The sequence below is a fragment of the Passer montanus genome, unplaced genomic scaffold, assembly GCF_014805655.1.
Source record: "Passer montanus isolate IOZ18808 unplaced genomic scaffold, ASM1480565v1 scaffold21, whole genome shotgun sequence".
Classification (NCBI taxonomy): Eukaryota; Metazoa; Chordata; class Aves; order Passeriformes; family Passeridae; genus Passer; species Passer montanus.
The window spans coordinates 15,053,701-15,066,552 of NW_024366703.1; the positions used below are offsets into that span (position 1 = coordinate 15,053,701).

General features: G+C 37.7%; 1 protein-coding gene across 2 annotated transcripts in view; it reads right to left on the reverse strand.

Annotated features, from left to right (window-relative positions):
- ATE1 (arginyltransferase 1) overlaps positions 1–12,852 on the reverse strand; it is a 68,909-nt gene that overhangs the window by 38,030 nt on the left and 18,027 nt on the right. For both annotated transcript variants that reach the window (XM_039708995.1, XM_039708996.1), the window contains exons 9-10: positions 7,761–7,942; positions 4,850–4,949 (exon numbers count right to left, since the gene is read on the reverse strand). In XM_039708995.1, coding sequence (XP_039564929.1) covers positions 4,850–4,949; positions 7,761–7,942 — 282 coding nt within the window. The remainder of the gene's footprint in view (positions 1–4,849; positions 4,950–7,760; positions 7,943–12,852) is intronic.

The following is a 12,852-nucleotide window of genomic DNA, read 5'->3' on the forward strand; positions in this document are numbered from 1 at the left end:
TGTGCTAATTGCAATGCAGATTTATTCCTATAAACTTACAAAATTAATCCTGGAAAAGCCACTAGTTTCAGGGCAGCTCCAGTCCTCCAGACTACTCCCAGCTAATCATATTTTTCCCAATTTAAGGTAAATAGTAATACCAATGAGAAAAGGAGGCTGAAAGAAAAGATGACACACGAAGGTATAAAAGCTCTTTTTGTGTGGAGCTAGTGACACATTTAGCAAAGCTTTTTGCTGGTCAGTGGCAGAACCATAACAAGCATGTGCTTACACCCCCAAAATCAGAGGATCACATTAAGGCACGTCACATGAAATCTCCTTCCCTCACAAATTTCACTTTACACAGCAAAGCTGAGCTTACTGAAAACATTCACTAAATTCCATAGTGAGACATGGTGAAAGAGTCTGGACAGGGGAAGATGAGCCAGACTCCTGTGGATCTGGTGGACGTGGACATGCAGGCTACCACTGGATGCATTTCACTGCTGCACGAGGAGTGATGCTGAAATTCCTGAAAGCAGCCAAAGAAATTGGCTCTCAAGTGCCATAAAATTCCAGGGGCACCACTCACAACCACAGTCAGTCTGAGGTATTTAGTTTAAGAATGATTAATCACAGTTGAATCAGCCTTTTGTTTCTTTTCTGACATTTCAGAGCCCTTTCTAGTATTCCATCTATCTGAAGTCTGGCCATGACTTGATACCAAAGGAGACTGTTTGAAATAATTCCATTTACTTTGGCCTGCATACAAGTCTGGATAAAGGTTTCAGTCAAAACACCTCTTCACATCATAGAATGGCCTTAAAATGGCACACAGAGATAACAGAGCACAAAGACATTAAATCTGCTGTGCACTTCCAAGTGCTCTGAGAGTTATTTACCAACACCAGTGGGGTGGCCTCCAGGGGAAGGACATCCTTGACCCAAACAAGGAATGATCCATGCTCCAACTTTCTATCTTTCTACATTACTAACAGATAAAAATGATTATGTGTAAGTGTTCAGCAAATTGCTGTCAATGTTCTACTCTGAAATTGTATCACCCAAAAGCAATGATACATTTGAAGAGAAAAGGCATTATGTTCACAAGATCTGTGCAAATCCCAACATTGAAAAAGCCCCACAAAACCCAGAAGTAAGGAAACTCACATAGAAAACCTCACCAACAAATTCTTCCCAGCACAAGAACTTAGAGGAGAAAGGGATTTAAGGTCAACAGAGGCCAAATGGCTAATGCAAGGCAGCAAACACACTTATTATTTCTAGAAACACAACCTCAAAATCCATTTAACGTCACCCACCATGAGACTCAAAATCAGTGTGAAAGGACTGCAATGGAAAGAACAGAAACGACCTTAAAGAGTTCAGAGATTGGAAAATGTGAATTTAGTAACATAGAGCCACAGAGTGAAATTTTTTACTTGAAGGCTGCAGGATAAAACAGACAGAATATCAATCCAGAAAGAAAATCCAAGGTTCTCTCAAGCATTTCTCTGATATGGCTGTTTGCTAAAGGCGCTTCTTTTATTTCTGTAATTCCATAAATATGCTTGCATATTACTGCATTTACCTGAAATCATTAACAAGTACACAGAGAGGACTTAAACACATGAGAAGCAACCCTGAGACCAACCTGATTTTCAAGTAAAATACTTTCTTTATGCTTAAAACTTTATCACACACTCCAAAATGCATTAGTAAAAAGACTTTGCATCGTATGACTCTTGGAAAATTTTCCAGGAGACTATTTTCCAATGTGAGAACTACCACATCTAACAGAGCCTGAGAAGGTTTCTCACAAGGTCATGAATTTCTTCAGAGAACCATTTAAATCTTGTATTACCCTAACCTACCCAGAAAAAAATGGAACAAAGCCATTGCTTAAGGTTTTTCACTGGATTTTTCCATATTAACATAACAGGACTATAGGAATCCTTTTGTCTCAATTTAATGTAGATTTTATTTTAATAGTTAGTAAACATTAACCCATACAAGAGAACAAATCTGAGAGGGGCTGGGAACTAAAAGATAATTTTGCAATGGAGTCACTTCCCCCATCTTTAAGAAATTTCACTGGGACTCCACTGTTCTAAAATCCCATTGCAATCAATGTTGGCTGCTGGGGAACAAAAGGAATGGGAACAGTGACTCAAAAGGGAGCTTTATTTTAAAAACCTCTGTAATTATGTCTGATCCATGGGTTAGTTGATACTCTAACCATTCATCTTCCTGCCTGAGAATCCAGAATTTTCCAGCTCTGTTACTGTGCCACAGGAATCCCAGCTCTGGGATCTGCTTCCAGGACTTTCAGGCCTCCAATCCTCCACTGAGTTACACCCCATTCATACACCAAATTGTACCAGATGTGCAAAGAGAACCCCGCAGATGAAATGGTCACAAACTGACCCCCAATAACTATCCTCCAAATCTTTGCCTTCACTGTAAATAAATGCTGTGTTCTCATAAGGCACTTCTCATACAGAGAACTGCTCCTGTGCTCAGCCTCCATTTCTGAAGGTCCCAAAATAAATAATTTTCAAATAAAATTACAAGAAGAAGGCCAGAAATCCAGTGGATGGCTTTTCAGCTCCTTCTCTTTCTTTCTTTACCAGTTTAACATCAGCCACCCACAGCCTGTCACTCTCTTTCACAGCAGTATCATTAAGGGAAGGGAGCCTCTAACTTCTCTATTAAACTGCAAAAAAGCAAAGTCTTTAACATGAAATGCCTCCAAGTCAACCAGGCACTACTGAAATTACTTAATCTGCAAAATCAGTACTTCTCCACCCTACTTCACCACTCCCAATCACTTACAGGAGCAGCAGCATTATCCAGATGCATTTCAGAGCTTAGCTTGATAATTTGGTTCTGGTGTTCTGTTTCGGTGAGGGAAAAGTGGAACTAGAGAATTAATGTCAACCTGATTTTCAATTTCATTACTTTTGTCTCCTTCTCAAACAAATGCATCCAGGAAAGGAAATATAAAATAGAACAAAGCTCCTTGCAATTCATTTATTGGATTACTGCTGTCCCAGCAGAGAGCATTATGTGTGTTCTAATCACACAGGTACAGCTTTTCTTCATATCCTCCCCTGCTCCAGCTTTAATTACCCAACACATTGACTTTGGTAGGTTTCTGGAAGACTAAAATGTATATTCTACCAAATCACAGTCATATCAAATAGTCATTAATTCTAAGCAAGGGAAGAAAAAGAGCTTTTGTGAAGGAAACAAAAAGTAAAATACTCCCACTACAATTTAATCAATTTCCATTATTTAAGAATGAAATCTAGAAGCATTGTGGGAGTGTTGTATTCTTGATGCAATCATTTTCAAATTGCAGCACAGGCTCAACAAAACATTATTTATTGTAATAAATAATACAAATGTAGAGTGGCTCCTTTAATGCAGTGCCTCGTGTATGAGCTTCATTTAATCCGTGCACACAGAGTTCATTTCTTTGGTAAAGCACTACAAGCAGCTGAGCCCAAAAGTTTCTTAGACATGATATCTTTCAGAAATGGGTTTTTTTTTGCCATTATTGCCAGATTTGTTTTTTAAGTGCCCTGGTAAACAACATCTACTCATTTTACAAGTCTTGCACCATGCAGGTTGTAGAAGACACAAGGGATGCTAAATTGCAGTGTCTCAACATAAACAAATCACCCCAAACTTCTAAATATCTGCAAAGAGTAGAGGAAGTAACCAAAACCTTTGGTTCAAGCTGGTGATGGGACAGCCTTTAAGATGAATCAGATGAGAGAGGGCAGATTTTTCCAACTCACCCATCTTCTTCCATCAAACTTAATGTTTTCTTTCTTTGGCCAGCAGATGGACAAGAAAATTCAAGTTGGCAAAGGGGACACACACACATAAACACATCATCTAACAAAACAAGAGGGATTTGTTATTTTCAGAAGACTGAATCATCATGGTCACCTGTAGTGCAGGCCATAATCAAGATGAAATTCCTGTGAAATTCCTTCACAACCATCACTTTAATGAACCTCACAATTTTTGGCCATTTGAAAACACTGCAGATTTTTAGCATATTTTGAGAGGGGAAAAAAAGAAATGAAAACACTTCACCTCTTTCTCTAGATTTTGTGAACTTTTTATCTTTCCACATTAACAGATAAAAATGGTTATGTGTAAGGGTTCATCAAATTGCTATCAATGTTCAGTACTCTGAAATTGTATCATATTAATATCCAAAAGCAATTACGCATTTAAAGAGAAAAGGCACCACATTCACAAGATCTAAAACCACAAGAGAGACACCCTTAGGCACCAAGGTCTGAACAGAGGTGAAGCCAACAGGGGTTACACAGCAGCCAGAGTTGTTACTGTAAGTGTTCTGTGGATTCTCCTGATCCTCTCCTCAAAATCTGCTCTGCCTCAAAATCTCTGCTCACCAAACTTCTCACTGGTTTCATGGACAGAGCCTCTAAGAAAAAATAAAGAGTAAAACCCAGCCAAGCCCAAGAAGACATCTTATCAGTTCCTGGAGTCACTAAGCAACAGTTCCAAATATGCCAGCCTCAAAAAGGGAGAACTTTAGTGCACTGAAAGAGACCCTGTAAACTTGAGATAGCCAGGTAAGCAAATGACAAACATGATCTGACAGCCTTGAAAACCTCTCTTAAGCCAAGATGTATTAAATAGCACATGCAACTAAATTGGAAAAAAAAATATCCCTAAGCCAAGTTAAATAGCAACCAGCATTCAAATTTAACCATATAAAATCTACATTAAAATCCAAAATGACAATTACAAAATATTATATTACTATGAACACTGTCAAAAGCTTTGACAGCACACTAAGGAAATAAGTGAAAACACACGTTACCTTGTATCTCATTTTGGGGCATGAATGAATGTAGAAACCCATGTAATAAAAACAGAGATCAGGAGCTTTTACACAAAGCTGTCTGGTGAAAGCAATTTCCCTGTGAGGGGAAAGAAAAGACTAATTACATTTGAATACAATTCTTAAAGCCATTTTACCTCTTCATATTGAAATATTTTACAGCTATCTGGCTCTTATTCTAGGACTTTATAAAGGACTAGACTTCTATAAAATAAAAATTAGCATCATAAACTCTAAACTAATGTTTTTAAAAATCCCAAACATAACAAACTGAAAATTATTACTTGGAAACCTAACAAACAAATCAAGAAAATGCACAACACCATGTCAGGCTTAAAAATACTTTCATTTTCGTGTTTTGGTCTGCCAACTGCCTGATTTGATATCTAAATAAAAATTACTAAAACCCTCTGATTAGTATGTTTCTTGTCAATATTTGTGTACATTGGAATTCTACAGAATTGGTACTGGTGTTCTGGAATTCTACTGGTTAACAAGGCTCAGGAAAACATCAGAGTATTTTGAAAAATAAGCTTCAAGGATAAGCCTCTTGGTTGTTCCATCATTTATGCTCCAGCAATTTGCATGTAAAAACATCCATCTTTATGCAACAAAAGGTATTTTTACTCATCCCATGTTTGTTAGTATGATTTTCTCATTTATTCTGAAAGATAAATGTGAATGTATTCCAAAAAAAGTTTGCTTTTTATTTTACTGGCACAAGGAAACCAGTTACCACAAAGACCCAGCCAGTGTTTCCTCTATAAATGATCATTTTTGCAGCATTTCTATCTGTGCAGATCACTTCTGTAACAAATTGGATAAAAAATGGATGCTGGTTTTACTTGCTGTGTCAGAGGGATAAGAAGATGTCCCTGCTCACTACAGGGGAGCTGGAATAAATGATCTTTAAAAGATCTCTTCCAACATAAACTATTCTCTGATCCAAGATATGAGTACATTCATATAGAAGCATCTACAAACACTGGAGGCAATTTATCCCTTAAAATTAAATCAGTATTACTCAGTATTTCTTGATTTTTTTTCCTGTGGCAAGACTGGCATTTCCAGGCAGTTTCTTCTCCCCGTGTTCTCTACTTACATGCCTACATGTTTCAAATGATGCTCAAATCCCATCCTTTCTACAACTCAGCAGCAACAATTCTGAGTGGCCTGAAGTGGAAGTGACAGCAAAGCAGTCCAACCTCCTTGGAGAAAAATTGGCAACAGCTTGGAAGGTATCAGATTCCTTTGCAACTTCCTAAGTCCTCCCTAACTCAACTTTTTTTCTTCCCCTTTTTGAAAGAAGAAGGAGGTTGGCTTCCTCCAGGACTGTTGGGAACTCGTTTTTATTGCCTTAAATGCTGCAGAATTTACAAGCTGCTTTTTCACAAGTTGAGCCATGCACGCATGGTGCAGCTACAAAGTTTTAAATTTATTATGTAGAAAATTTAAAATCATTTAAAGAACTCGTAAGCATGGATTATGTCAGTCTATTATTACATAAAGTAATGTGATATTACAAATACTAAAAAATAATTCTTAGGAGGACTTAGTATTTTATATATTCATCTTGTAAGGAAAAAATTGGTCTAATTTCAACTATCTAACATTTGTAATGGAATAGTTCTAAAAACATAGTTCATTAAGAGAAAAAAAGATCAATTCTAAGTCGTAGGGGTTCCAACATTTTTCCACATTTGTTAATTCTGATTAATTCTATAAAATTGTCAGATACTAATAAAAATCCAATCAAATTCAGATTAGACCTTTGATATATGAAATTGCATGTGGTTTATTAATTATTAAAAACATTTATGAACTAACTGTGGTAAGAAGTTTCCTTAAAGTGCTGTTTGTGCTTCACACAGCTCAAGGTGTGCCATCCACCCCACCTGGAGGGTGACACTGAACAAGGTGCCTCGCAGCAGGAGCCCTTGGAGAAAGGACAAAGCTGCATCTCCCAACTCCAGGGCTCCTCCTGCACCTGACAGAGTGCAGAGCAAATCCCCACAGGTGAAAAGATTCATGCTACAGCTTCTCACACTCAGACTTGTACACAGACACATCTGGCACAGCTGCTTCATGAGAACACCACACTTGTCTGTGGCCAACTTATTTCATATAAGCAGAGAAGCAAAAAAGGTAAGGAAAAAATAGAGTTACACAAGTATTTCCACTCATTTAGGGTTTGGGGTTTTTTCACTTATAATAACAATGGAATCATAAAATTGTCTATGGAAGAAAAGCAGTAACTTGCAATTTTACATACAGCTTTTGTTCACAGTGAAAAGCAATACCCACAATTCCTACTGTTTTGCAAGACCATGTTGGATAGTTAATTTAAGGCTTTAAAATTCATAGGATTACTCTCTCCATCAGGCTTTCTGAAGAGAGATAATGAGATTAACATACCTGAAAAATATACATAGTGCTAGTACAGCAGGAGAGCACTAATTCAGTAGATAATGTTTTTTAGGTACTCTGTTATTTATGACCTCAATGTGCATAAAACTATAAAACTGATTAATTTCATTTGGTGAGTGGGCTTAGAAAAAGGTCAAAGGAAAAATTATTTCTGTTCAGACAAAAAAAGGGGCTTTTCCTTCTGAAACCAAGCAATATTAAATTATTTTCAGGAGCAATAAAAATCAAGGCATTTTGTTTCTGCATGTTTTCTTAACCTGTAAAAGTATTTAGCTAACTAGAGATACATCCCTAGTCAGGGATGACAACTAAAAATTTACCTGGAAGGCAACCAACCCCACAACTACATTGCTTAAGGTAGTGTTACTAGTACATATTTAGACTAAAAATAAAACTCCAAGTTTAGAAACAAGTATTAATTCTTACGATTCCATCCAACCAGATAAGGAAAACGTTCTCTTACCGTAATGCAGAGTAGACTCCCAAAGATAAGAAAGAAAAGTCTGGGTCGTAGTACAGATAGACTGAGGACACACAGTAGGGCAGGATATCAATGACACCAACAGCAATTATCTTCCCATCCAGCCAGTACTGCTGGTGGAAGGAGCCATAGCCACAGTCTGGTCCGTTTGGGGCATGCTCTGCCTGAGAACAAGAGAGGGATTAACTCCCTGACAGACTTCCAGTATGGAAATAATTTTAAAGAGAATTTTAACACGTAACTAAATACTGTAAAAAATGTTGCTGGCCACCTGTATTCAGAAAAAAAGCATTTGAAAGGCAGGGAAAACAAGGTTAGTTACTGGATCTTTTGTGTCCTTTGCTGTTCTCACAATGGGTATAACCCACATATCACACATCCCAAACGTGAATCTGAAATAGCCTCTGCCATCCAGCACTTATGGTGCTGACAGGACAAACCAACATGATTCTTCAAGCTATTACTGAATTATTGCATGCCAACCTGGTGCTTCCAACACTCCCTGTCACACCAAGAACCTCCAGGTTCTCTCCTCCATATCCCCAAGCACTGGAAGCACTCCAGCCATAGAAATTGATTTCCTCAAAGTGGCAATTAAATTTATTTCAGATGGCTATTTATAAAAAAACCCCTGAGCTCATTGTTTATGTGCTGTTTATTCTCTGTAACGAATGAAACACTTTTTATCCAAGAACCTGAAACTGTGTGGCAACAAAATCTGTGGAACCTCTTCTTCCTCAGCCCACATCAGAGCAAATCCTGCAAGAACACCAAGGGACTCCTATTGTTTGTGCTGTGGTTTTGGATGTGCACTGAAGTTTGACTCTGGATGGGGTAAAGCACCTCGAGCCAGAAACTGATGCTTGAAGTCAAGAAGAAAATGATCTCCCTAATTTAAACTGTATTACACAACCAACTCTGGCATGCCATTTTCTCCCACGTCAAGTTTACTTTAATCCCGAATTCCACTGTGCTCAACTTAATTATCCATCTAGTCATGTTTTTCACTGCATTGCCAGGTCTTCAGAAAGCTGCTTCTCACTCAATAAATCTGACAATATTGCCTGCTATTACCAACTGTTTTGCATTACATCAGCAGAAGGTGGGTTTAATCAAGTATTGTGATACAGTAGCCCTGATTGAAGAGATGATAGGCAGAAGTTACTCTAATTGGTACCACATGTGTCAAAAGAAATCAATCACGTGAACAAAAATTATTTCAACTGGCTTACCTAACCAGCAAGTCCCAAAATAAAGGCCACATAACAAGACGTTTGAATTTTTATATAGTTATATACCACAAAACTAAGTGTGGAGCTTTCTAGAAGTGAAATGATGAAACATTTGAGAGCTCCATCTGCAGTATGTGAGAACACTAAACCCAGATATAGCACATTAAACTCAGCTTTTCTTCTTCAGGTAAAGCCCACTTATCCAACAGTTATGGTTTCATTCAGCATCATCAACTTTTCAACAGAGCCAAATGAAATCACATGGTCAGTGGTAACATTTTTAAGCAGGGACACAGTCAAGTTAAAAGATGTTCTCTAAGGATTTCTCAGCACTGGTTAAGTTCCCTTTTCAGAGTGCAGTCAGTGACAAAAAAAAATGAAACATCTCAAAGCCATGGGGAAATGTGGTTGGTAATAGAACACAGACTTGCTTAAATAAGTTTCAGTTAAAACAGATTTTCTTTCTTTGTCAAAAATACATCATATAGGATTTAATGAATGTTAAAGAAGATAGTCTAAGCCACTATGGAAAAGATTTTCACTCAAAGAAAAGTCTTCTGAAGTTAAACAAATGCTGTGTCTGTGTATGACCCCAATCCTCCAAAGAGCAGCACATGGATTTGGTCACTGGACCTCTGCAAACTGAGCATTAACATCAGGTAAAACTTTTGGTAAAGCACAATCTGCAGTTATTTCACTAATGCAATTACAGTGAAATGTCATGAATATAAGAGAGTCTATGTTCTGGAACAAACATAATGAGCACAGCACTGATTTCAGGCAAAACAGACAGGGATCTCTGTTACATTAAGCAAATAACATTTTAAAAAGAGTAAGGTTTCCCTCCACCTTCAAAAATGCTCATACAATGTAATCCTTTGTAATGCTTGTCAGTATTACATTTTCTCCCAGTTCTCAATGAATACTTGGCTCCTTTAACTCGATTTCCTGTGCACTATCCAGGCAATTTGACCTGAAACAGGTCTAGAATATGAAACATTCTCCTGAAGCAGGCCACACCATTTCACACCACTGACATCTCCACTGGGACTGTGTCTGTGAAAGGTGGTGGAAAATATACCAGTGACATCAGGGGAGCAAGCCCCACCAGAAAGGGCTTGGCTTATCTACCCAAAATTATACACTAGCCCTGGAATCAATCCAGAAGGACCAAAGTATTTTAAATTAACAGTTTATAGTCCCATTGCAATGCAATGAATTATTATAATCTGATGATATTGAAAAAATCCAGGACAAAATGGAAACCACAATTTTCTCTCCAATGTTTACACAGTCATGCAGAGAAAAATACAACATATTCTATGTTAATTCTATCTGTCTTCATATCCTGCTAGCTAATGATTCCATGAGCATGTTTGATTGCTCACATTTTATAACCCATGATTAAAATTTAAATATTTATCAGAACTGGTATTATATATTGCCCAATTAGTACCTCAGTGTACTAACTCTTATAATTGAACTTCAGTGATGGTGAGAGCACTAGAATTTCTTCAGAGCACACTGGTCAGTCTTTTACTTTAACAGGTATTTTGCTTATTATAATAATTATAAAAATTTCTGTATTATAATTACCAAAAATGGGTCCTGCCTGTATAATGGATGATTATTTTTCTCTGGGAGGCTTCATGAAATTTCTTATTTCCTACCTTTCAATTTTACCCTCTGCTGTGCATGGAGGGAAGAGCAAGATATTAAATTCATGCTATCAAAGAAAATAAAAAAAGCTAGGAAACCCTTGACTTCTCTGCTCTAGTAGAAATATTTGCCAAATGAGCAAAGTGATTAATTCCAGCAGTTCCTTTCCCAACTGCACACACACAAATCGCAGATTTCTACGTCTTGGTTAGCAACCTTCCTTTCCAGAGCTCTGTCCTACTTCCATTAGGGATTAGTAGTGGCTCTTTTCAGAGCCACATTCTGTGCCAGACTGGAAAAGTCTAGAATTGAGCTACACTGCATCAAATGTCAGTCAAATATCACCTTGTAAGAAGGTGATCCTGGGAATTACAGGTTTGAAATGGTCTCACTTCTTAGTTCTCCTGAAAATTAAAACATATCAATAAGCAAAACAATGCAAAGCAGAGGCTGATGTGCTTTTTGAAGAGCAAAGATTGAGATTCACAAACATCTTTCAATTCTTTGGAGTGCAAAAGCATCTCAGCATGGTTAATGAGAACAAATGATCATTTGCATAACAGAAAACAGATCACTTTCCATCCTGCTGGATCTATTACACTCTCCAGGCTGGTAGTGAATCAGTGAGGACTGAATGATGCTGCAGCAAACCAAGATGATGACTTTGAAGTATTCAGGATGGTTAAAAACCAATGGAATGTAAATAGCTCCAGAAAGATCCTGTAACACTGAGTGATCAAAAAGGCAGAGGAGATAGCAAATGTGCATAAACCCATGGAGCATAAATGCATGCTGGAAAACATATTGCTATAGGCACACCCAAAACAACAGGCATAAATCAGCAGCTCTTTCAAAGAGATGATTTTGACAACAGTTTTATAAAATTGTCAGTTTAATGCTTAACATCAGTCAAGATGAAAAAAAAAAGTATAAGCAGCAATTAGAGACTATTTTGAAAATAAAACAAAATTATCCCTCAACTGCCTAACACCATGGTCCATGCAAGGGTTGAGGCTCCTTCCAGCTGCTATTTCAGGACAGCTTGGGCAGGACAAACACTGAGATGACCATCAGTGATGCTGACACAACTGGCTCCCAACATCCCCCTCACTCACTGAGCACCAAAAATGAGGTGAAACACCCTGAACAGTCTGGAATCACCCTGAACAGTCTGGATTCCCTTGGAACTTTCTCCCAGGAATCCTCCCATCCTGGCAAGAGCAGGGTCCCAGCCCACAGAGTTCTGGCTGAGTCCTGCAGGCTGTTCCCTTGTGCTGAACCATGACCACCATTCCACATCTGCCTGTGGGAACTGCTAAAATGGCAAATGGTTAAATGCAGCCTCTAAAAAATCAAAGGATGAATTTAAAAAACCACCTCAAACAATTCACTTTACATTATGCTGTTTACTGCTACAAAACTGCCTCGTTTTCTGCTACTTCATACTCTATCTTTTCTTTAAAGCGTTCATTTTTTCTGCCAGAGCCCATAGCCAAAACAGAAACTAAACTGGATAATAAAATGAAGAAATAAAAAAGACAGGAAGAGTTTGAGTGTTCATACTATTTGCAGCTAATGATAACATTAAAAACTCCAAAAATTACAAATTGAAAACATGTAAGATTTAAATTTTATTTTAAATTATTTTTGTTCAAAAGAGTAAACAGACTACACACTGCTAGATTCGCTTGTGGCAACTGTTTCAGAATAAAGAATTTCAAGAATCCCTTGGCCTCTGATATATAACCCCTTTTATTTAACTTCATCTAATTGAAGACATCTGTAGTGGTGCCACACAAAATTTAATTCAAGCTTCAAAATGTCAATAAAAAGTGTCTGTAAGAAACAATATGGGTATAAAGCTGGCAGGGTAGTGTGCATCAACATCTACATGGCCATACAAAATTAAGAATATAATGGCAGTCTGCTGCACGAGTTGACGAGGTGATAAAAGCCCTTTTCCTATAAAGCCTAATGAGCTCTATTACTCTTCAGCTTTCAGGAATGCAAAGGCCAGTGGACTCAGCAGAGAAAAGCAACAAACTCTCCACACATGGATTCACTCAAAGTGGGACAGATCAAATTACCAGTGTAATTACTATAACCTGACAATTTCATTACAGTCACGCCGTCCTGAGCTCTTTGAGACTAACAAGAGAGACACTGCAAGGAACCCAGGGCAG